The sequence below is a fragment of the Sebastes umbrosus genome, chromosome 1, assembly GCF_015220745.1.
Source record: "Sebastes umbrosus isolate fSebUmb1 chromosome 1, fSebUmb1.pri, whole genome shotgun sequence".
In the NCBI taxonomy this organism is placed as follows: domain Eukaryota; kingdom Metazoa; phylum Chordata; class Actinopteri; order Perciformes; family Sebastidae; genus Sebastes; species Sebastes umbrosus.
In genome coordinates, this window is record NC_051269.1 from 41,277,490 (window position 1) to 41,302,730 (window position 25,241).

Here is a 25,241-nt window from a genome sequence, read left to right on the forward strand (position 1 = left end):
GCTAGGCTAGGCTACCCTAGGCTACCACAACTAGCTGTTAGGCTAGGCTAAGCTAGTGGCTAAGCTAGGCTAGGCTAGGCTACCCTAGGCTACCACAACTAGCTGCTAGGCTAGCAGCTAGGCTAGGCTAACTCATTGATCTGCCACGGTGTGAAGGAGGAGAGAGTTTTAACGGATCTATCATGGTGTGATGAAGACTTGTCTTGATTTAAAATACTTAACGCAATCAGTTCTGGTTATTTGAAGTGAGTTCAGGTGACCAGGTGTTGACATACAGCTGCTGTGAGTCAGTCAGGCTACATAACGTTACTACCCTCAGCACGCTGAACGACACAACAACGTTACTCCACAATGTGGCGCTCTGATCATCTAACGAGCTTAAACGGATAGCTCTGTATCTTAATGAAACATAAGTTTGCGTTAAAGTGGAGTCGGTAACGTGATCTGTTATCTAATGAGATCTTTTACTTTGACTTGTTCAACATAGTTTTAAATCTTAAATTCAAGATTCAAGCTGTTTATTGTCACTCCGGTTATACAGGTACAATCGTGTGAAATGCTTTTTACTGGGAAGCTCCATTAAAATAATCAGTTGTATTACAATTATGAAAGGAAATACTTTGTACAAGGGCATATTAAGAATATATACAGATAGATAGATAGATAGATAGTAACTTTATTGATCCAGAGGGAAATTCAAGTTTCCAGCATCACAGTTCCATAGTGCAAAACATGTTAGTAAAAAGGCAGTAAAAAAGTTAGTAGTACAAAGTACAAAAAAATATACCAGATATAAAAATACAAGAAGATGAAGAAAAACTGTTAAAAGTGAATATAGTGCAGGGTAACAGCTGTGATACACGACTATTAAAAATGTGAATATAGTGCAGAAGAGACTGTTAAAAATGAGTATAGTGCAGGGTAACTCCAGTAGCTTAGTCTATGAAAGTGCACTGTGTGCATTATCTGTCCTGCAGACCGTCCTTCTTTGTCCCCCCCTCCCTAGAGAGGTGTTGTAATATACAGGCATATTAAGAACATATACATTAAGAACATATACAGTATAAGATGTTACCTAATTTGATTTTTTACTTTGACTTGTTCCAACATAGTTTTTCTAAAGATTCATTCCAGCTTGGAAAAGTCTGAAATGCCACCAGGCAACATGATCAGTAGCCATTTATGGTGAACATGTTAAGCTTTTGTCAATGTGTGTGTTTTTGCTTTTGAGCTTTTAATTTCCTTGACTCCATGTACCAGAACCTAATTTTCAGGTATCTGCAAAATGTAAGTATTTTTTTGAGTACGTTTTTTCTCCATAATTTAATCTGATTTGTTTTGTGTGATGTGATTAAAATGTAATCCTCTTCTCTTGTTCCACTCATTCCCAGCGCTCACGGATCCAGGTCTGGTTGTATGAACAGGTGAACATGCGGATAGAGGGCTGCATTATTGTAAGTTATCCTTTTGCTATTTTCTTTTTTATTGAAATGGAATACTAAATGTGTAGAAAGTTTGATTTCCCACAGTCATTTCATTAACATGTGACGAATGGACAATGTCGGGTAATCATTAAAGTAAATCAATAAGTAGGCTGAATGGTCTGGAGGAGAATCTGAGACCATGTCGGTACTAATGTTGTTAAATCTGAGAAAGCTGTTCACATGTGATGAACGACATGAAGCCACAAAGTTACTTTTGAAAAGTTTTTTTAATCCACATCAAGATGCTAAAACACAAGAAAAACAACTTGTGATAAGACCTGAGGCCTGTACTACGCAGTGAGTTCAACATACCCAGGGTATGTCCTCGTTATCTGATTTAACTAACCCTAACAACCACGATCACACTAAGCGGTCCTACGATGGTGGTTATCAACTCGGTAAATCAACCCAGGGTTTCTCCATCTTAAACTAAGTCAAGTTAAACACATAATCCAGACTAAAAGTAACACAGTTGAAGCTGCCAAATGCAGGAAGGACAGCTAGCAGAAGAAAAAAATGTTAATGTGTGAAAGCGCAAATTAACAGACTTATAATATCACTGCCCCATCTAGAGCACGAGTAGATGTGACTATAATTACTTTGTGTATTCCGTTAAATTAATATGTTGCTTGTAGAATAGAAGTCTAGAAGATACTTTATTATTCCCTTTGGGGAAATGTGGCGTATATGACATTTTTAACCTTCTTCCAGCTGCGTCCCGGACTCCGGCGGTGTGAAACCTAATATATTAAATAAATAACCTAAAAAAATAAATATAAGAACATAATTCAAAGCGGTAAGAAGGCTTAACTTCCACATCTTATAATCACCTACAGCATACATTAATGTACCAGTACCAAAGTAACACAAGGAAATACATAGTCTGTGGGGCTTTAAACACGCGACCGACTTAATTATTAAATTATTTTTTATTTGCTCCCAAGTTTGTTTCACACCATCAGTGATTTTTTTTTTTTTTTTGATGTCCTTTCGGCATCTGGCAGTTTAAACTGTGTTTCTTTTAGCCTGTATTATGACTTTAACTTGATTGATCAGTAGGCCGGGGCTTTTATACGAGTTGATCTCTTATCTCGAACATAAGTAGGTGTTCGAAAAATATGAGGGATTTGGGATAAGAGTATGAATGTGTTGCTGCATTTAAACTATTTTCGGCTCACTGTTCTTTCTCTGTTTTAGGGTTTTGATGAGTACATGAACCTGGTTCTAGATGACGCTGAGGAGGTCCACATGAAGACTAAGAACAGAAAGCCGCTGGGTAAGAGCACCCTACGATTTGATATGTTTTTTTTTGTAGCTTTGTCTCTGTGTTTAGCATTGCTTTGTACACATGCATATCAGCACACTTGACACTGTCACACAGACAGTAACTTCTATTATGTTGCTGCACAAAAACACCTTTTTACAACAGACATTTTGGCATGTCATAGCAGGAAAATCTCAGGTATAATTGATAACGTTAAAAAACGTCTGCATTCCCTAGGTGAGCTGGTTCCAGGGTACTGGTATTGTGCATGCATTGTTACTGAAATTAGTTTCACCGATGCTTTTCCTGCTACGCCAAGTCAAAATGTCTGCTGTGAAACATGTCAATTCAAAACTACTGAAAGTCTTTGTCTCTACATTGGATGGATATTTTTGTAAATAGCTATTTACACCAAAGATACTGTATCTTTTACATCAGGTTTGGGGTTTGACAAATAAATTACTCTCAAAATACGAGTGTAGGGAGGGGGAGAGAGAAGTCTGTAACCATAACTGTACAAAAGCATGCTTTAAGAGGTGCTTGATTATTTACACGGTATTATCATATGTGTATTATTAACATGATATCAACATTTCATTTATTAAATATCATGGTTATCGTTAATACTGTCTGAAACTAGCTGAAAGGCCCAACAGGCTGTAATCAGAATTTAAAAAATGATCTTGTGAATCCTTTTTTAACCCAAAACACTAAATAAGATATTTTACTTGGAGTGCTGGCAGTTTTTTTTGGGGGGGGGGGCTGTTTCAGAGTAAGCAAAACAATTTTAGCTGAATATCCATTTCTTAAAATTACTGTACATCAAGTCTCATCAAACCAACACACGGTTTGTTTTTTTATGCCACCGTGGTTGGTGTGGACTGCCATATAGCTTCATGAAGCCCTTTTTTGGCTTGTGTGTTACCTAATGAACACACCTGAGCTGTGAAGGGAAGGACTAGTAGAGAGAACCCAAACATCCTACAGATCCTACATGTACTGTGACGCTAGGCCCCTCTCGCCAACTTGATGGGCACTGTGCTTTGTATCTCTTTCCATCCATCATCTTGCTCTTCTGATCCACCTCTGCTTGTGTTTCTCCCTCTTTCTTCCTCTATGTCTCCCAGGGAGGATCATGTTGAAAGGAGACAACATTACCTTGCTGCAGAGTGTTACCAGCTAATACAATGGAGACGGCTACGAATCCTACCTTTCCTACAAAGAAATGTTTTGTTTTTGCAAATGGTCGAGTATGTTTGTGTTTATACAACATGAATAGTGTAATTGTTTCTTTCTAACACGTGGTTTTGAAAATAAATTTTGTTTTCTTACAGCTGTTTGTTTTTTAACTTATTCCACTAAATGTTTCTTAACCTCAGTTGTTTGCATATTTCATAGTATTTGGGTCATTAGGCTACTGTGCCATCTAGTGGCAGACGACACTATTACAATGTACTTATGTAGGTCAAACTCTCCCAGCTCCAAATAATAAAGCAGAGCAGTAAAAAAATACTTCTACTTGAAAGATAATAAATGAGGCTGTTTGTGTTTTGTAGTGGGACCTTTTCCTATAATGTTATATTTAGTATTGTGAAACAGAGAGAGAAGTGGTAGTGTACTTTTTGGTACAGTGTAAAAACATAATTGCTGCATGAAGCATAAAAGCAGATTTAGTCAATACAACAAATCATATGGAGCACAATTCAAGCACATCCAAATTTTGCATTCAGGCACCTTGGTATGTATTGCATTTGCTTGATATGACTGATCCATTTTTATTGGCTGAATAATATAAATAAGGGGTCGAAAAAATTCCATGAGTGTAATTTATCGTAGAAAGTGGGTGGAACCCATTCATTGCTAATGTCTCATAGAAAACTATTTACAAACCAGAGTTAAGGTTCATTTTAAGAAGTTTAAAGCCGTTTTAAATGTAGATTAGTCACCTTTGATTGTTGTTGAACCATTTATGCTGCTTGGATGTTTTTTGGCTGAAATTTGAGAAAAGTAGCCTGCAGAGAAATAGAATAGGAGCCTGGTCGTAGTGGAGTAAAGTGTACTTAACATGTATTTCACTTTGAAATGTAGTGGAGCAGAAGTATGGCATCTTAAACAACGCATACATATTTAAGAAAAGTACCTATACTTCAGGATTGTACTTGCTTAAGGACAGTATACGGTCAGTTAATTACCTCACCACGTCTGACCTGACCTCAAACAGCAAAAAATAATCTGAGATTACGAGAATAAAGTCATAATATTAAAAAAGTAGTAATTTTCGTAAAGTTATAACTTTATTCTCGTAATGTTACGACTTTTTTTCTCATAATATTATGACTTTAATCTGTAAATCTCAGATGTTTTTTCCCTCAATGTGGCCCTAATACTCCGTAGTACATTTGTTCTTTGGCCCTCACTGCATTAGACTTATATACTATACACTTAGACTATAAACTGTGTTACCTTCATCACAATGCTCAAATGTTTTGCGGCTCCAGACAGATTTTTTTTTTTTTTTTCTTGCCTAAAATGGCTCTTTTGATAGTAAAGGTTGCTGACCCCTGTGCTATACGTTCTAACTCAATATATGCACATATGTACATATAACATTTATTTATTTATTGCACATTCTACATTTATTTATTGACGGACTGCATACACTATTTTCACCCATTCACTCTATGTTTTATATCTCTATTATTGTTTTTATAATTTTTGTATACCTCTACCTCTCCTGTGATTCACTCTGTTTGCTGATGTTGCTGCTTTGACACCTGAATTTCCCTCCGGGGATTAATAAAGGTTCATTTTATCTTATCTTATCTTATCTTATTTTATCTTATTTTATACAAATAAAGCTGCCTTGCCTAGTATTGATTAACGTAATGACGTAACGCATCCCTACGCACGCAACGTGCCCCTGCTCTGTTGACTGGGAAGCCCCGTAGCGCGGAGCTGCCAACGCCCGGCGAACAGACACAAACAGAGCAGACGGTGAGAGAAAAACACGTTTTATTACTGTTATTAAGCTGTAATTATGTCTGTTTCTATACGTATAATGTTGTCAACGGCATCTATACTGTACGCGTGTAGTACATGTGGTTGTAATTGTTGAATTAGATGTCTCATTCAGCAGCAGCATCCGCTAAGGTTAGCTCAGCCAGCTAGCTGAGGAGGATAGCAGTTAGCTAGCAGACAGACAGACTATAACTTAGTGTTTATTATCATCTAAGTTAAACAGGCTCTCTGTTAGTAATGTTAGAGTGTTAGGGTCAAGTTTCACTATACTGACTGGGTTAATAAAGAGGGACAGGTTGTTGGTTTATCGTTTGTTTCAACAGCCGGCAGGAAATGAGGCCAGATTGAGGCCAAACTACAGCTAAAGCTAAGCTAACAGTAGCTTTAAGAGGTGGTAGTCATCTCTCAGGTGTGATCTTAAAGGTCCCATATCATCCTCATCTTCAAGGCAAGGCAGCTTTATTTGTAGGCTATAGCACATTTCAGCAACAGGGCAATTCAAAGTGCTTTACATAAACATCCAAAAACATTGTGACAAAGTGCAAAAAGAACATTAAAGGTCCCATATTATAAAAAAGTCAGATTTGCATGTTTTTTTTTTATTATAAAGCAGGCTTAAGTTCTATATAAATACTGTGACAGTATCGAAACGCTCAATCCACAGGGAAATACACACAGCCCGTATTCAGAAACTCTGCATTTGAAACAAGCTGTCAGGATTTCTGTCCATTCGTGATGTCACAAATATACAATATTTAGACCCTTTACACAGATTTAAACGTAAACATTCTAAATGTGTCCCAGCTTATTTCCTGTTGCAGTGTATGTGAATGTCATCAGCTGACAGGAAGTACACATGGACCCAAGCTGTTGCCTAGCAACGCAATTCTGTTGCAATTCCGTCAAAATAAGCTGAAACGGAGCGTTTCAGACAGAGGGTAAATACAGGTATATTTAGACAGACAGTATGAGGAAAATAAAGTTTTTTTTGTAACATTACAGCATGTAAACATGTTCTAGTAGAAACACAAAATACAAGTATGAACCTGAATATGAGCACGATATGGGACCTTTAAGACATAATTAAAACAGTTGTAAAAACATTAAAGATTAGAAAATAAAAACAAGCTAAAAATAAAAGCTATAGGATAGAAGCTAAAATAGAGTATAACACACAGAAGTAAAAGCTCTAGTGCAGTACAAGATCATAAGTTTAAGAGAATTTTTTTTGTAATATTATGATAATAAAGTCATAAGTTTATGAGAAAAAAATGTAATATGATAAAGTTATAAGGCAAGGCAGCTTTATTTGTGTAGCACATTTCAGCAACAGGGCAATTGAAAGTGCTTTACATAAACATTCAAGAACATTGCAACAAAGTGCAAAAGAACATTAAGAACATAATTAAAACATTTATAAAGACATTAAAGATTAGAAAATAAAAACAAGCTAAAAAAATAAAAGCTTGGGTAGAAGCTAAAATAGAATATAACACACGAGTAAAAGCTCTAGTGCAGTATACGATCATTATCTGGTTAAATAAAAGGCAGCAGCAGCAAACAGGAAAGTGTTAAGCTTTGATTTAAAATAACTCAGAGTTGGAGTTGGTCCTGCAGGTTTCTGGGAGCTTGTTCCAGATATTTGGTGCATAAAAACGGAACGCTGCTTCTGCATGTTTAGTTGTGACTCTGGGGACACTAAGCAGACCTGATCCAGATGACCTGAGAGGTCTGGATGGTTCAGAACATACCAGAAGATCAGAGATGTATTTTGGCCCTAAACCATTTCAGTTTCAAATTTGTATTCTGTGTTTCTAATAGAACATGTTTACATGCTGTAATGTGCAAAACCCTTCCTCATACTGTCTGTCTGAATATACCTGTATTTACCCTCCTGTCAGCTGATGACATTCACATACACTGCAACAGGAAATAAACTGGGGACACATTTAGAATGTTTACGTTTAAAATTGTGTAAAGGGTCTAAATAGTGTATATTTGTGACATCACGAATGGGCAGAAATCCTGACAGCTTGTTTCAAATGCAGAGTTTCTGAATATGAGCTGTGTGTATTTCCCTGTGGATTGAGGATTTCAATACTTTCACAGTATTTATATAGGAGTTAAGCCTGCCTTTATGATAAAAAAACATGAAAATCTCACTTTTTTTATAATATGGGACCTTTAAAGTGTTATGTAGTTAGCGGTAATTACACGTACAGGCAATTTCCACACCACTCGTGGTCGCATAGTTAGTCATAAATTGTGAGGGCACCAATGTAAAAGAAAGTCACTCATTATCGATTTGTGTTGATGTCAAAACAAAATGCTTGTGATTTTGCTTGTGATCACAAATGTCCCAAGGATTTCCTTGTCAAGCCTGTTCCTGGGGGACACCGTCACTAAATCTGTGTTTCAGATGAATTTAGAAGGAGGAGGCTGTGATCAGCTGTTGAGGAAATGTTACTAAATCCATTGTAATGATAGTCACAACCTGTGTGGATGCAGTGATGTTTGTTTTTGTGGTTTGCAGAAGTATTCAGTTTTCAATAGAAGTTAACATTTGTCAGATCTGATGAGCTTATCAGTGCCTTGCAAACCTTCTTGCTAGATGCAGTGTCTAGTTTACAGAGTTGATTTCAACTGAGGAGTTTACATTATGGGTAAACTACTGAATGTCAGCTGCTTTCACTACTACTCCTTAAGCTGGCCTGCCCTCAGAGTGCTTGCTGGCCTACAAACACAAATGCATGGATTAAGTCTAGAAGCATTATTGCAGCTGCAGCCGGTCACCCTCTGTGGCCCACAGCAATCATCTTAAGCTGGGCACACACCAAGCCGACATCAAAGAACTAGCGGCGACGAAGGCCACTAGCGGCGACGAAGGCCACCAGCTGCGTCGCCTCACGTCACCTTTGTTTTGGCAGACAAGTTGCACTGGAACACACCGCAAAGAAAACAGCCGACGGCCAGTTAGCACGTATGTTCTGCCCCTGCGTGAGAGGAAATAACTCTCCACACCAGCAGGCGCCGGTAGTCTGTATTCGTCATTCACAAAGTGAAACCGGAAGACTGAGTATACAAGCCGTTATGATACGTACATGACCATTTTCACACCACTCTCATTCACCACTTAGCTTCATTCCTGATTGGTCATGTCGTTGTGAGAATATAAACATATTAGCCCTGCAGGGCAGTACGATACTTGAGTTCTTACGCTGTTGTATGGATGTAACAGTGATCACCGTGCAGTGAAACTAACTGTTCTTCACTGGCTGAAGTGGTAAAAGGATTCCTCCACACAATAGACGGGTTTCCCCTTTGTTAAACAATTGGTTTAGTTGGTGCCTGAGGCACAACTCTTCTTGATTTTGTGTGTTGTAAGTTGAGGATCACCCGAATACCCAATCCAGTAAGAGCCCCCATCTTAACTTACATGATCAAAACGACACTTAATATGGTTGCTTTACATCTAGACATTTTGGAAGAACCCTGAGTTATGAGCACAAACTACGAGCATGCTCATAACACATATACTCTTATGTATGCTCCCCATCTGGAACACCAGGCTATTTAACTGTCCAGGTAGCAGAGTGACCGCAGTTTAGATGACACTGTGAGGTGTAGGGAAGCAATTCTTAAATTTACTGTAATACACAACTACTAGTCCAAGTGCTGGGTGATCCTAATGCCCCTTTTAGACATGCACCCCTCTCCATAATTGTACTGACAATTCAACATGTCGATGTCACATTCCTTGCGGTGCGGGGTAACAAAGCTAAAAAAAAAATCAGCTCTCTCGCTACGCACACAGTACGCACTGTAATATTCCCCAAAGGAGCTACGCTACTCTTACAACAATGTAATATGTAAACATGTTGATTGCAAATCCGGCCGTGGCCATTTTCACACAGTAGTACTGCCAGCATCAAAGCTTGCACGTGGCGTGGCATTTGTCCTCATATGTCCTGTGGAGGGTGGGACAGCACATGTGCACGTGAAGCCCGCGGGGCCAGGTGTTTCTGACCCTCTGGTTGGTTAAATTGTGTAATGTTAAAAAACTTTATATTTAATCACAGTTATTGCGATTAGAAAATTACATTTTATTACATTGTGATGTCAGTTTGAATTTGATTAATCGTTCTACCTTAATTTCTACAGCAGCGCAGGCATTGTATTTGTACCAAGACTGGGAATCAAACCCTGTGTCTCTGTGGACCGGGACAAAAAAGATTCCCTGCACTGCACATGAAAATGTATTATAAGGGGTACAAAGTTCTCAGACAAGTGAGGTTAAAGCTGGGGACACACCAATCCGACATCAAAGAACTAGCGGCGACGAAGGCCACCAGTTGCTTGGCCTCATGTCGCCTTTGTTTTGGCCAAGACAAGCCTTTTGTTGTCGGCCAAGACAAAGGTGACGTGAGGCGACGTAACAGTCGGCCTTCATCGCAGCTAGTTCTGTGACGTCGACTTGGTGTGTCTGGACCTTAACAGACAAATTAACCCAGCAATATTACACATTATCGGCACATGGAGGATTGTATTTTTTGGACTTAATGCAGCTTGTTTTAATATCAATGTCTGCTGTGCAATGCCTCATTTTATTGTGTCTAGTGGCTGCTTTTCACATCTGTATTTTTGCACAGTTTAGTCTACAGTCCAGGTAACCTCTCTTGTGTCTTAAGAAACAGGCCTTTAGTCAAGGTTGAGCTGTTGAGTCTGGGCTCGCTCCACGAGCATAATCTATTACTTGGCCGTTACCAGAAACAGCTCTACTCTTTAATGACATTTTTGCAACAACTTTGTATTTGTTGACCAGGTGTTTCTCGCCTTTTTTTTGCCTTAATAAGAAAAACGTTTTTGTAGGGGAATTGGGTGTTGGTAGTCGGCAACGTATGGTATGGAAAAAGCAATTTTGGTATCAAAATTCATACAAGCAGTATTGGAGAAATGTTTATATAGCTAGCACTAGTTTGATTACATTACAATTATACTTTAAAATAAAGGGTTGTATGAAGTAGGGGGTAAGAAACGCCCCTCTGCTTCCTCTCTAAATTCCCACCTGGAAAATACTGTGATAAATCAGATTAATCTATAGCAGGATGTCACACTCATGTTGACAAGACGGTTTGGTCTGTCATTTTCACTAAACATTCAATCAAGTACAACATAAAGGCCTATCTAACATTAAGTAACAGTCTATTTTGTAAAGGGTTTAGTATGTTTGATAAATTAGTACCATTGTATTCCCTGTGTTTCTGCAGGACATCCACCTTGTGTTGTGTTCCTTGTTAATCCGTGTTCACGCTGTAACATTTGGCGCCTGCAGTTTTGTCCGTCCTGCTTCGCTCAATGACCCCCCCCCCCCACACACACACACACACACACACAGTGGTGCAGAGCTCTGCAGTGGCTTGGCACTGACATACTGTAACTAGTGGAGGAGAAACAGGGGAATACTGTGGTCCACATACTACATATAGCGTGTTCTCTCTAAATGCACAATGCGCCAAGATGCATCACATTGTTATAGACACAGATTCAAGGTCAACGTTTATTATTTCACTCATTTTATAGGCCTTTTTCATTGAAGGCATTTTGACTAGAGATGTTCCGATACCATTTCTTCCTTCCCAATACCGATTCCAATACCTGAACTTGGCCAAGTACCGATCCGATACCAGTGTGATTAAAAAAAAATATATATATATATATAGCTATTATTATTACAATGCCAGCATTTGTACCCTTTTACACACATCCTTGTACCTTGTAGCAGCTTGCATTTTATTAAATAACATTTTAAATAGGATAGGAACAGTACTGCAACAGTATCTTAAAAAATAAATCTCGGAATAAATATTTCCTTTAATAAATTGTTGAAGTGCAGGAAATGGAAGCCTTACATACTGTACATATTTGCGTTTTACTATTTCTGGGTTAATAAATGATGGTATCGGATTGGTGCATAGACTGGTGTACTCGCCGATGCCAAATTTTGGGCAGTATTGGATGCATTTCCGATACTGTTATCGGAACAACTCTGATTTTGACATGTCGCAGTAGGAAAAGCACATAAATGTTTCGATTATTTTCAACAATATTTTCTCGATTAATTGGTTGGTCTATAAAATGTCAGAAAGTAGTGAAAGATGCCCATTAAAATTTCCCATAGTCTAAGGTGGCATCTTCAGACTATTTGTTTTGTCTGTCCAACAATTCAAAACCAAAACATATTCAATGTACTATTATATATGGCAATGTTTCCCACCTCTGCAGCGTTGAACTTGACTGTCACGGGGCAGTCCTTAACATATTGACAAGTTGTGAACTAATGAAGTTTCCTTTCTATTTTCTTTGTTTTTTTCTATTCCAGATCTTGAATGAGTAGCAAAGACTGTAAAACGCAGCTATGCAGACCATCAAGTGTGTTGTAGTTGGGGACGGTGCTGTGGGTAAAACCTGCCTGCTCATCTCTTACACTACAAATAAGTTTCCTTCTGAATATGTACCTACAGTAAGTGGTCATTCCCATGCAAGCTGTTATGTTCTAACTTTGATAAAAGAATTTATTCAGAGTTAGTCAGGTTCATAGTGTTTGTGTTTCTGGCTGTTCTGTTCTGGCTGCACAATTTACTAATATTTAAGATTGGTGTTTGAGTTTATATAACTACTGTTTGAGTATTTAGTTTCATTCTAAACGGGATGTTAAGTTTTGAATGTGATTGGTTTGGTTTGATACACTCTGTGAACCAAGTAATTACAGTTTTATAATACACACAGTCACATAATCGTTATCCTGCGCCTTTGATCTCACAAATTTCTAATTTGTATGATTAAAACATTTGTCAATTATGCCTTTTCCAATCCAGAGGAGACACAATGCTCGTTGCCAAAAGTGCAACAAGTCTTTTAATTGTAAGGGCGGAAACACTCAGCAAACTGTTATCTATGCAAAAGTGCATCAGCTACAGGTGTAGAAATGCACGGTTTTCAACAGACTAGCTCGTAGTTCATCTCTTGCTGCCCCATCCACCACCATCCCATCATAGTTTATAATTGTGAGTTGTTCAAAACATGACCGTTTCTTATACTATAAATAATTGTTTATTTGATTTATTTTCCATTTTAATTATCACATTATCAGTGATTTGTTCAAAGCAATGCTGTTGGCAGTTGCTACTCGAATGTTAATTTATATAGGCTACAGTATATATGACAAAATGTTTTTTCTCTTAAAAAAACAACAAAAAGAACCGTTAACAGTACCATTAAAGTACCAGATTGATATGCAGTATCAGTTAGAGTAGTAGTAACATTAAAATCTTAACGATAATAATCCCTACTGTTACACCGGCCGCCAAACAACGGCGGCATAATGTCGCCCCGGTGTCTGCTTTTAGATAGCACGCCGGCATCACGGGAGCTGAAGAGGAGTGACGTGTAACATAACAGCGCCGGCGTCTAGGGTGCATGTAGTCCCGCCGTGCCGGCTGTCTCTTTAACACAGACGTCGGCTCGGCTCTGCGACTACGTCCGCTGCCAAACAACCCAGTTTTCTCCCCAAACCGCCTCATCTTTCATACAGTACAGCGAGGCGGAATAACAGCACAAGATAGATAAAAGATAGTTTAAAAGATATTGAATGTGCATATTTTAATATCAACACCATATGTGTCAAACTCTAGTGATAATAAAATGTATACATAATTCATTGTTGAGCAAATGAACTAACCTTTGGTTTTGGTCTGTGTTGTAGGTGTTTGATAATTATGCTGTAACTGTAATGATCGGAGGCGAGCCCTACACTCTGGGCTTGTTTGATACAGCAGGTACGTCTTTCTTATTCCAACCTACACTTGTGTAGTTCTGTTCATTCAGATATCCAGTTTATGTAACTATTTCCCATGAAGCCATTGTCATTATATACACAGTTTGTTCAATGTTATCAGTGCTGGTAACATGATGGCCAGAGTTAAACGTGTTTGCATGTGGTTTCTCCAGGTCAGGAAGACTACGACAGGTTACGACCTCTGAGTTATCCCCAGACAGATGTCTTCCTCGTCTGTTTCTCCGTCGTGTCCCCCTCCTCCTTTGAAAACGTCAAAGAAAAGGCAAGTGAAGCCCTTAGCTATTTTCTTTTTCAGAATTTGTTGTGAAATATGGATGCATTGTTTTTAGGAATGTATCTGCTGCAAACCGAGTCCCGATCTGATTTTCCTGGATAATACAGCTGCACAGTGCACACTTTGAAGTACATTTTAGTTATTAAAATCAATCCAGTGTATATGCTTGACAATTGGATAGCTCTGCATTGCAATAAGACACAAATACCTGCATCCAATCTGTTCCTCATGTTTTTTTATTGTTTACAAAATAACAAACCCTGTCTGTAATATTTCTGGCATTGTCGCTGTCTCGAGGGAATTTCTCTCTGCCTTTTAAAAGTGTCCTCCAGTGTTTGTTGCTTCGGTGCAGCCTTTGCCTGAGTTACCTGAATGAACTGTATTCCATTTATTTTCGTCATCTGTACATCTTTTGCGCGAATTATATTAATAAATTACTCGTATTGTTTTTTTGCTCGTGGTGCTTCTGTTGCACTTGCAGTGGCGTGGTGAGTGCGGTTGTCGTCAGCTCTCAACTGCCGTCTATCTATGCTGTCCGCGGTGAAACACCATGCACCATAGATGACAGCAAAACGCAAGAGACTCTCACACTGATACCTTTTTCACACCAATGTCCAGGGTTGGACCAGGGTTAACCTACCCTCCTCTGGAGGATTATAGAGAGAGGAGATGATAGTGACATCATCAATTTGTGCAAAAACATAAAATGTCACAGAATGATGCATGATTTTGGGATACAGTGTAAATATAGTAGGTTTATGGTGTGGTGTTTTGCCTTACGTCGCCTTTGTCTTGGCTAAAAAGTTGCATTTGAACACACCGCAAAGACTACAGCCGACGGCCAGCTAGCACATACGTTCTGCGCCTGCGTGAGAGGAAATAACTCTCCACACAGATTAATCATTGTTGTAGCATTCAACAGCTACAGCTCTCCTGTATCTTCATCAAAACTTCATAGGAGTTGTTAAATGCTAACCAAATGAATCTTTTCAAATTTCACTGTGCCGTATAGAACTACAAACCAATTTAGCATCAAATATGGACATTAAACCTGAGACCATGTTACAGCTGTCCAGAAAGGCAGATGAAAGAGAGACCTTCTTGACGGGGGGCAGAACTGTAGTTTCTAATCATTTCAGAAAGACTCTTTACACTAATTTTGTGTTGGATTTAAACATTTTAACCTCCGCAGACAGCTGATCAAACTTGAGTTAGCGAGGAGGGAACCACACTGGTAATGTTAAATGCTTGTGATGCAGTATGTCAACCTTTTCTTAACCCTGTGTTTGTGTATCCAGTGGGTTCCAGAGATTACCCACCACTGTCCAAAGACCCCCTTCCTGCTAGTTGGGACTCAGATTGACTTGCGGGATGACCCGTCTACTATAGAGAAGCTGGCCAAGAACAAGCAGAAGCCCATCACTCCGGAGACAGCCGAGAAGCTGGCGAGAGACCTCAAGGCTGTGAAATACGTGGAGTGCTCAGCCCTCACGCAGGTAAGACATGTGAACATATACAGTCACACATATATACACACTCTTAATGGACACACATGATTCACACCTCAATGGCAAGAACTAAGAAAAAGGAGGAAAGAGGAACATGCCCATATTCCCCCTGGCCTGTGCACGCTATGGTTGATGAGTTTTGTTCTGCATGCTAGTTTGGTTTCGGTGACTGTTTTTGCTCCTGAGCTCAGTGGTGTTGCTATTTATATATGTTTTTCATACGGGTTAAAAGCCTTGCTTCAGACCATGGTGGATGCTGGTGGTTACTGTAAGCTGTCTGCCTTGAGCTGCATTAGTACTGGTGAAGACAGCGGTTTAGTCTCGTAGGGTTTCTTTAAGGATGGTCAGTCCACATGTTCTCTACAAGCTTCTCCAACACAAACGTTCAGTGACTGTGAATCTAATCTGATCTTTTGCACCTTTTTTCTGGGAGTCTCCCAGCACAACGTGGCCCTGGGCCTTGTCCTGTGATCCGCTTCCTACACCCAGAGCACCTCTCTCACCATCTCTCCCAATTCGATACTATCACGGTACTTTGGTGCCGACTCGATATGTATTGCAATACGATATTACGATTTATTAAGATTTTTGTTAACTTTTTTAACACTAGACCAAGGGGAAAAAGTTGAATCATACACTTTCTAGGGACTTTTACTTTGGAAAATCTCTAAATGAATCCAGTAAAAATGTTTGATTTTCAGCATGTATGTAGTCAGAGATGTCCTGAAGTCAAATATATCAGTCATTGTCAGGCATTATTTATTACATTTTTCCAGCAACCCAAAAATCAAAGGCTAAAGACATTTCCCTCACAGATTAATGGTATTTTATTTCTAATTTATAAGGAACATGTAATGTTTTATACTTCTGGTTAACACCTTATTTTGAAAAGCCGACGTAGCTCCGTTCTCTTTATCCATCCATGGTCAGCTCCATCGGGCCGTTTGAATGCATTTAACATAAATGTCAGTATCTGGGTGCTCTACAGTTGTAACGTCGGCCCATTTGACCACGGAGACGAGAACGACGGCCGGCTCAACCACAACGTAACCGCGATACGACAACGTTTCTTGTCCGTGACAGAGTTGGCATGCAGCTTTAGCCGTGATGTCTAGCTCTGCTTTTCCTGTCAATGTGTGAAACCCAAAGTGTTTCCATCCTTTACTGGATGTGTAGTGTTTACCACACTGGATTTAACATGTGAGGGTGCAGGTCGTATCCACGCAGACCCTCCAACGTTTTCTACTTTCTCGTTTCGGCTCGCTGAATCCATTGTTTCCCCATACCTTATGAATTACCTTGTCTTTTTTTTTTTAATTCAATATTAGATTTAATATTGTGGTACCATAAATCAGTCGGTGTATTTGTGGGTTTATCTGCTCGATCAGGTCCTGAGTTCTTGTGTTGGTGCATCACTGTTAGAAACTGGAGGAGGGAACATGACTCATGGGAGAACAGATGAGCTCGGCCTCACTCAGCCAGAGAACAATAGTGTTGATGGAGTTGAGGTGGAGCCCCCACCTCTCTGCTCTGCCCCTTCCTTCCTCCTCCTCCCCCCTCTCTCTTTCCCTGGCACAACTGTTGCATAGCTGCTGATGTAATTTCCTGTTTCCTGTCTGAGCACTCTGTCCACACTGTTCAGTGACTGCCCTCTCTGTGAACACTGTCATCTTTGTGCCGTGCATCTCCTCTCTCATACCTTTCTGTGCAGCCATGTTCCTCTTATCCTCCTCTCCCATCTATGTCTTTCTGTGTTTGCTCTGCTAACTGTGCTGTTGTTCTCTTCCCTCTCCTGTCCTTGTAGCGAGGGCTGAAGAATGTATTTGACGAAGCTATCCTAGCTGCCCTAGAGCCACCTGAGACGCAGAGAAAGAGGAAATGTTGTATATTTTAAACTCTCTCTGTGCCACTCCTGCATCTCTTCCTCTTCTGATTGACATTATTTTCTACATTTTTCATTCATTTACCTCATCTCTCTCCTTTCCTTCTCTCTATGTATTTACATGTGCTGCTGATCTAACACCAGACCCAAACTACTACTCTGTATTGAGAGTGCATTGCAACTCATCTTTGTTCCATGGCCTGATTCACTGACTCGTGGCCTCTCTGCACTTCACTGACTTTACTCGTTGCCTTTTCTAATCCGTAACTGCTGACGTTTGGTTAATGTACTTCACCTAGACGTGGGCGATATATTGTATATACTCAATGTATTGCGGCTTGTTCTACGCGGGATGTAGTAAATGACTATATTGCGAACTTGGAGACATATCGACATGTTGGTTTTTTTATGCTGCCGGCTTTAGATTCGCTTTGGCGTTTCGCTCTTCTCGCCCTCTCACAGACGCAAAAAGAAAAGTGTGTGACGTATGAGGCGTGTGTTTTTGTATCTGGAGGGAAGCGGTGAACTGGAAAGAGCCTGCTATAGAAGTGAAGCACCAAAGCGATTTCATACGTGTAGAGTTTGGAAGCGATATGGAAGATGCCAGCCTCCGCTTTGAAAAAGACGGACAAACTAGCCCCCACATTGTTATATACAGTAGATATACTAGGGCTGTCAATCGATGAATATATTTAATAACAATTAATATAAAGACAAATATGCTGCTTTATGCAAGTGTATGTATATATTTATTATTGGAAATCAATTAACAACACAAAACAATGACAGATATTGTCCAGAAACCCTCACAGGTACTGCATTTAGCATAAAACAATATGCTCAAATCACAACATGGCAAACTGCAGCCCAACAGGCAACAACAGCTGTCAGTGTGTCAGTGTGCTGACTTGACTATGACTTGCCCCCAAACTGCATGTGATTATCATAAAGTGGGCATGTCTGTAAAGGGGAGACTCGTAGGTACCCATAGAACCCATTTACATTCACTGATCTGGAGGTCAGAGGTCAAGGGACCCCTTTGAAAACGGCCATGACAGTTTTTCCTCGACAAAATTAAGCATACGTTTGGAGCGTTATTTAACCTCCTTCATGGCAAGCTAGTATGACATGATTGGGACCAATAGATTCAGCAGGTTTTCTAATGTCATATGATACCAGTATCTTCACTCTAGCTTCAAAACTGAACCCGCTACAACCTGAAAATCGGAAGTTGCGCTAAAGAAATTAGTGGCGTTAAAACTAACTTGCATTATAACGTTATTATCACGTTAACTTTGACAGCCCTAGCATATACTAGGTACTATGGTAAGAGCGTGGAAGAACTGAAGCGACCATTAGTGAATGGCAATTTCACATTAATTCAATAAATAAGTCAGTCTGTTAATAATAAATAAATATATGTACATAAATGAATAAATTAAACAAAATGAATAAATATGAAGTAATAAATAAAATCAATGATAATTAAATAATGAGAATAATTGAATTTCAATTGTGTGAATAATTAGTCAAACTTAACAAGAAAGAATACATTTCCAATCAGACTTCGTAATAAAAGCAGACCACCTCAAAGAGTCACTCAGACAATATCAGGAGATTTTAAAAATAAAAGCCCTCTAAAATGTCATATACAAGCTCTAAACGCCACGTCAGGCTAGTGAATCTAGCAACCGATCGGGCATTCGCAAGAAAACGGCGGCGGGTAAAGACAAAGTTTAGTAGCTGAAGCGCACGCGAGCATTTCAGTTATCCTGGAAAAATAAATAATAATAATAATAATAATAATCTATAAATATAGATTAAACACGACAATTACCTTTAGTCTTTGTTGTTATTGTAATTGATAAATAAACAATAAAACAATTTTTACAGGGGCGAGTAAAAATTTACTTTGGGCAAGTAGAGTTCTGAACCACTTGCTCGACCAGGCAAGTGAAAAAACATTAACGTTGAACCCAGAGCAGTTCTGTTATTTTAGAGAAAATATGAAAATATCGAGATATATATTGTATATTGAAGTATTGAGATATTATTTATAAGCTTTAACTTCACTTCACCACTGTATTATTCCTAATTTTCCTACTTTGGCCCAGTGCTCATTAATGTGGCCGCTGGCCAGCAGCGGAGCGGTGTCTTACAGAGGATGTAGGATGTCATTTGGGATGTAGCCATTGTTTTAGCTGGTCCTTCCCCTCTGTCCTCTAGTAGTAGTAGTTAATGTGGGGAGGGGTCTGGACCAAAGTGAGGACTTCACATGGCTCCACACTGAGAATGATCTCAACACTTTAACAGAGCTTCCATTTCTAATGCTGATGTATTTTTTGTACTAATGTTGATGTTTGATTAAACAGAACTTTGAGTCTGACTACGTGTAGGGCTTCTAAGTACGCGAGTCATATGTAGGGAGTGTTTGGCCATTTTGACAACATAACCACTAAATATAAAGGTTTTCCCTGTTTGGTACCATGATGGTGCTGATTTAGGGAGCTTTCACAAGCCATAATCCGTTTGGCTAGTCCGAATCAGAGTGGCATTCATATTTTTGCTTCGTTCTGTTTAGTCTGGTTCAGTTTCACAATGCACAAATTAAAGTGGACCAAATCATTTTTTTTATTTCCTGTGTGTACGAAGGAGCATATTTATCATTTTCGTCTCCAGAGCTGACACTTCTATGCAGGCAATCACAGACTTTAATATATTGCTGTTAACGTTTTTATGTTTTCGGGTTGTCCGTCCGTCTCTTCGTACGTACATCCAGTCCATTCTCGTGAACGGGATATCTCAGGAACGCCTCGAGGGAATGTCTTCAGATTTGGCACAAACGTCCACTTGGATTCAAGGATAAACTGATGAGGTCACTGTGACCTCACGTCCGCCCCATTCTTGTAATATCTTAGAAACGACTTGAGTAAATGTCTTCAAAGGTCAAGGTCACTGTGACCTCAAAAAACACGTTTTTGGCCATAACTCAAGAATTCAAATCCTAATCACGCCAATTTCACACAAATGTCTAACAGGATAAAATGATGAAGTGATGACATTTTGGACAGACATGGATGTAAAGGCGAGGCGGTAATTCTAGTTTCACTTTGATTCGGCACTTGTCGACTGTGCACACAAATCCCCTCTCCTCCATTTTATCTGGAATGACTATAAACGTCAATATTTTTGTGGACTTTATTTAGCATATTCTGTATGTTCTCTTTGGCCCAGATGTCAAACAAACATCAGTCGGTCCTCTCCCACTCATGTCAACCTGTCGTTTACCTGTGTCCATCTCAACAAATGCCCACACAGACAGCCTGCGTTTTGGTTCACTTCCTTTAGTTGGGTCGGATTATGTTCTCACTGCAATCGAACCGCACTAGGGTTCGCTCTGAAACAGTCCGAGACCACCTCTCACAAGCGGTCTTGGACTGGTTGTTTTGGTCCGTACCAGAGTACGATTACTGCGTTCACAACTGCCCAAACGAACCACACCAGAGTTGAATTAAAGAGGACTAAATGTTGGCTTGTGAAAGCGCCCTTATTGATCTGGTTTATAGCTAAACTACACTTGTTTCCTAAAGTTGTAATCTTCTGAAAAATGCTTTTCTTGCTTACTGGTTTGGCCCAACTTTCTCTATATATGACACATGTGCCATTAACTGTGGTGCATTTCCTGCTGTCTTCGAAGTCCAGATAATTGAAAAAAAAAAAGATATAATGTGTGAAATTTACCTGTGAAATAAATGAATAAATGACAAATGAACTTGCTTCTCCTCTCTGGCTCCCTTCTTTTTCCAGTGATTTATCAGAGAAGAATTTAGTAGGTTTAATGAACGGAGTTAAGCAACGCTGAGGGGCTTACTGGTTTACTGGTTTACTGGTTTACTGCATAGTGCAGCACTGTGTCAGAGCAGCTCTGGTTCATGCACATGACCAAGCTCATGGTGTAAGCCGCTCTGCTCAAAGAGAAAAGAAACATTCACCTCTGAGGCTGAGAGTGGACCTAGTTGGTGGTGATTATTATTTGAAATATGTTGAATCTGAACAGCAGTGAGTTAGTCAGCGATGTTAATCTGAAGAGCAGATCCGGTGCTGTAAAAAGAAGAAGAAACGGGTGACGGAAATGCTCACCTTCCCTTTTTGTTTTGTGTTGTAGCATCGAGGCTTATGCTCCCTTTTTCCTCCTCTTTCTTGTTTGACTTGCCTTTTGTTTCAGCTGTCACAGGTCAACTACACTTTGCACTCAAAACACACATGTGATTTGTGTTAATCCCTGATCTGGCTCACACAACGAACCACAACACAAACACAAAACTCTCTTGAATTGTTTGTTGCACTTCTGATTTTCTTGAAATCATTTACATACAGTATTTGTTGATTTTCTTTTTGTCCCCAGCAGCACTTTCACATCCCGCTGTTTCAGGCTACTTCCACACTAACACGTTTTCATTTTAAAACACAACTCCTGCTACGTTTATCCGTAGCGTCCACACCACTCCTGCGTTTTCGAGCCCCTAAAGCGGAGACGTTTGAAAACGCTGCTGACCTCGTTTTAGTTTTAAAACTCCAGGGTTGTGTTGTAGTCTGGACGGACAGAAACGGAGACATTTGAAAACGATGACTCAGACGCCCACGTTCTCCTCTTGATTGGAACGTTTATGAGGTGTTTTCCATACTTCTGTTACGTTGTTTTTGTACGTATTTTACTTAGTTTACACACTTATTTTAAGCCCGACCATGATGTTTTTCCCTAAACCTAACTAAGTGGTTTTGTTGCCTGAACCTAACTGCGGCCGCTACTGTAGTTTTGTTAATATTCGCGAATATTCTCGACACGTGGAATATTCTGTTAATGTGCTATTTAAACGCCTTCTTATAACATCAGGTTGATATGTTAGTTTTCATTTTAAAACGCATAACTTTGCTACGTTAATGCGTAGCGTCCACACTACTCCGGTGTTTTCAAGCCCCTAAAACGGAGACGTTTGAAAACACTGCTGACCCCGTTTGTGTTTTAGTCTGGACGGAGACACCCACGTTCGCTTCCACCCATGTGTCCTTCCCTGACTCGTTATGCTCCCATCACGTCAGCCTCAACCACCAGCGGTTAGTTTCAACATGGATGACGAGTTACAAGCGTTGCTGACCTTCTTGTCTCTGCTAGCAGCGGTTATGCAGTTAAATTCTGTATTTTATAATGTTACTTCTGCCTACATGCGCAGGAGGGAAGCTATTATTACAACGCTTTGCATCCATGCCCGTGTCCAGCGCTGCTTCCTGTTTCCACTGGCACTGGTCATGTGATATGCATTTTCAGGCGTGGTAGTATGGACGGAGATTAATCCTGAAACGGCCCTTATCGTCTTGATGGAGATCGCTTTAAAACGGCGTTTTAAAACAAAAACCTATTACTGTGGATGTAACCTTAATGATGTTCAATGCTTCTTTTGTTTCCACCCGGTTATTTTCTCTCTTGTTTAAGCTGTTATTATTGTGTTTCCCCTCTACTTTTATTTTATAGACCTGTGTGCGTTTGCGTTGCCGCCCTCATTGAGCCCGTGTGTTTGTGTGTTTGTGTTCACAGAAAGGCCTAAAGAATGTGTTTGATGAGGCGATATTGGCTGCATTGGAGCCCCCAGAGCCCAAGAAGAAACGCAAATGTGTGCTGCTATGAGAGGCTCCCCTACCTTTTCAAAGCACACACACATATACATACATCTTAAATACATACACACACACACACACACACACACGCATACATACACACCCTCCCCCTGCCGCCACACCCCTCTCCCTCGCTCTGCTAAGGTTGGTTGACAGCGTTGCCCTCCACAGAGAAGACTAGAAAGAAAACAGCCTACAAAGTTTCACATTAATTCTCTGCAATAATAAGGAGCTTCAGCCCGGAGAGTTTGGGACAGAAGATCGACCCGACCCGGCCGACAGGCTGCTGAGGGGGTTCATGGTGGCGCCGCCTCGGACGGGGGGGAGGGGGTCCAGATACCAAGCTTATAACAAGTAGGATTCATTCTGTCGAGCTTCTGATAGATTGATTTTCAGTCAGTGTTGTGGCCTAATCAACTTAGCCATTTAGATGTCCTCAGCCAATGTAAAGGTTTCATGGATATAAGCCCCGCCCCCGGCCCCTGATTGGCAGCTGCTCATGCTGCCAACCCACCATCCCCCATCCCCCCTTCTGTTGACGAGCACACTCATTGGCCGATCCCCTACGTTCTTTCAGAAGAAATGCTAACAAAGTAGTGTTTTGTTTCTGTTTGCCAACCCCTCCCCCCCCCCGCCCCTTTCTTTCCTCAAACACATGACAAGTCTGAGATATTTATTCCAGATAGATGCGCTCCTAACCACTACGGAAACTGTGTTGGTCAGACAGCAGTATTGCTAACGCCTAGTTCACACTACACGACCTTAGCCCTGATTTTACATTCCCCAACGTTTTTTGGAGTTCCCCGACAGAAGCCCCAGATCAGAGGCAGATCGGCGTTGGCTCGCCGCTCGCACATCGTCATGTATGAGCTGCTCAAAGACGCGAGCTGAGAGGCTCGCCGATGCCTCATAGATTAAGCTTGTCTCGGTAGTCAGTGTTACATGGTGTTCGCGCATACACCGATTACATTACTTGCCTACCGCCCCCACCGTCTTTTTTCTTTTTTTAATAGAAATACAACCCCACATAGTCGGATGATGGACGCTACAAACTGAAAGTGAAAATATCTGCTCCGTACGGAGTCTCAGCCCTCACAGAGAAAGCTCTAACGGAGAGGCCAGACACATTGCCACCCGACGTTAAAGATCAAAGTAAGCGCTCTACACATACTGACCGTCATCTTTTCTTGTAAAATGTAACGGCGTAATTGGTAACGCCGCTGTTGTCAGGAGTTTATTAATCCCTAACTCCTGATTACAAGACAGCAAGTTGTGTAGCGTGAACAGTACAGCGATCTGTCGAAAAGTCGTGTAGTGTGAACTCAGCTTGGAACTCCACACAGCTCTCATCGAGCAAATTTAATTATCGCCGTCTAGTATCCGGTCTTGAAGAGCTAAAGGCATCCAGTAGTAACGGGTCAGCTAGTCGACCGCAAGGAATTGGCCTTTTTTAGATGCAGGGAACTTAAACAGTGTTAGCCGAACAAGCGGTGTGTTCTTTGTGCGTTGCCGGGGGACCAAGGAGGGTAAGGAGCAGGTTTTAACGTTGTCATCGCCTCACACTTAGAACGGGTACAAGCAGAGACATCCGAAACAAACGCTCCTCGGCGCCAAACTGGAGATCCGTAAGATCGATTTCCACCAGAATTCTGTGCCAGGTCAGAATCTGGTGCCTTCCTGTTTGTGTCTGAGGTGTGAAGGGACGTCCGGTCCGTTGTACCCGTTCAAACTGTCGGGCGCTGCGTGTAGCTGAGCCTTGGTCTCTGTTCTAAATGATAGGTTTAACAGATGTAATTATAATGTAAGCTGGCACACAATGTTGATGTAGGCTCCAGGTGTTTTTACCAAAATATTTTTTTTTTCTTCATTATTTCTGTTTGTGCAGTTTTATTTTTTATTTTATATATATATAAATATATAAAAAAAAAAGGTTACTTTCACTCCTTTTACATTTAGGGGTGGGAACTCATCTGAACTCTTACCTGCCAGTTTATACCAAGAAAAGCTCTGATTGGTTCAGTTGAATTAAAAACCTCCAATGGCAGAGAGACTGTTTGGTAAAGATTATTTGTGATTGGTTGTTTTTCTTTACTGGTCGGCTTTGAGTTGGGTTGATTTCCAGCCCAAGTCAGTATAATTATTATTATTATTATTATTATTATTATTATTATTATTATAACCTGTTGTTGTTTTGGTGCAAAACCAAATGCTTTGTCTAAAGTCTTTGTTCTTTGTATATGCATTCTTTTAAAAAATATTAAACTTATACCTTAATTGCCTTTA

The 25,241-nt window shown here is 40.1% G+C and overlaps 2 protein-coding genes across 4 annotated transcripts in view; both read left to right on the plus strand.

Annotated features, from left to right (window-relative positions):
• The window catches only part of snrpe (small nuclear ribonucleoprotein polypeptide E), a 4,337-nt gene extending 256 nt beyond the window's left edge, over positions 1-4,081 (plus strand). Inside the window, exons 2-5 of the mRNA XM_037783872.1 lie at positions 1,261-1,287; positions 1,392-1,454; positions 2,682-2,760; positions 3,876-4,081. Of these exons, the coding sequence (XP_037639800.1) occupies positions 1,261-1,287; positions 1,392-1,454; positions 2,682-2,760; positions 3,876-3,931 (225 nt within the window). The 3' untranslated portion in view covers positions 3,932-4,081. The remainder of the gene's footprint in view (positions 1-1,260; positions 1,288-1,391; positions 1,455-2,681; positions 2,761-3,875) is intronic.
• Positions 4,082-5,640: 1,559 nt separating this feature from the next.
• Positions 5,641-25,241, plus strand: cdc42 (cell division cycle 42). Of its 3 annotated transcripts, none has more exons than XM_037783806.1 (6): positions 5,641-5,742; positions 12,146-12,286; positions 13,529-13,601; positions 13,774-13,883; positions 15,194-15,391; positions 22,879-25,241. In XM_037783806.1, exons 2-6 carry the CDS (start codon positions 12,182-12,184, stop codon positions 22,966-22,968), a joined length of 576 nt encoding a protein of 191 aa, XP_037639734.1. In that variant the 5' UTR covers positions 5,641-5,742; positions 12,146-12,181; the 3' UTR covers positions 22,969-25,241. The 3 variants fall into 3 exon arrangements, with proteins under 3 accessions (XP_037639734.1, XP_037639743.1, XP_037639749.1); XM_037783815.1 differs by lacking the exon at positions 22,879-25,241 and adding an exon at positions 17,208-18,027; XM_037783821.1 differs by lacking the exons at positions 5,641-5,742; positions 22,879-25,241 and adding an exon at positions 17,208-18,033 and having other exon boundaries at positions 12,173-12,286.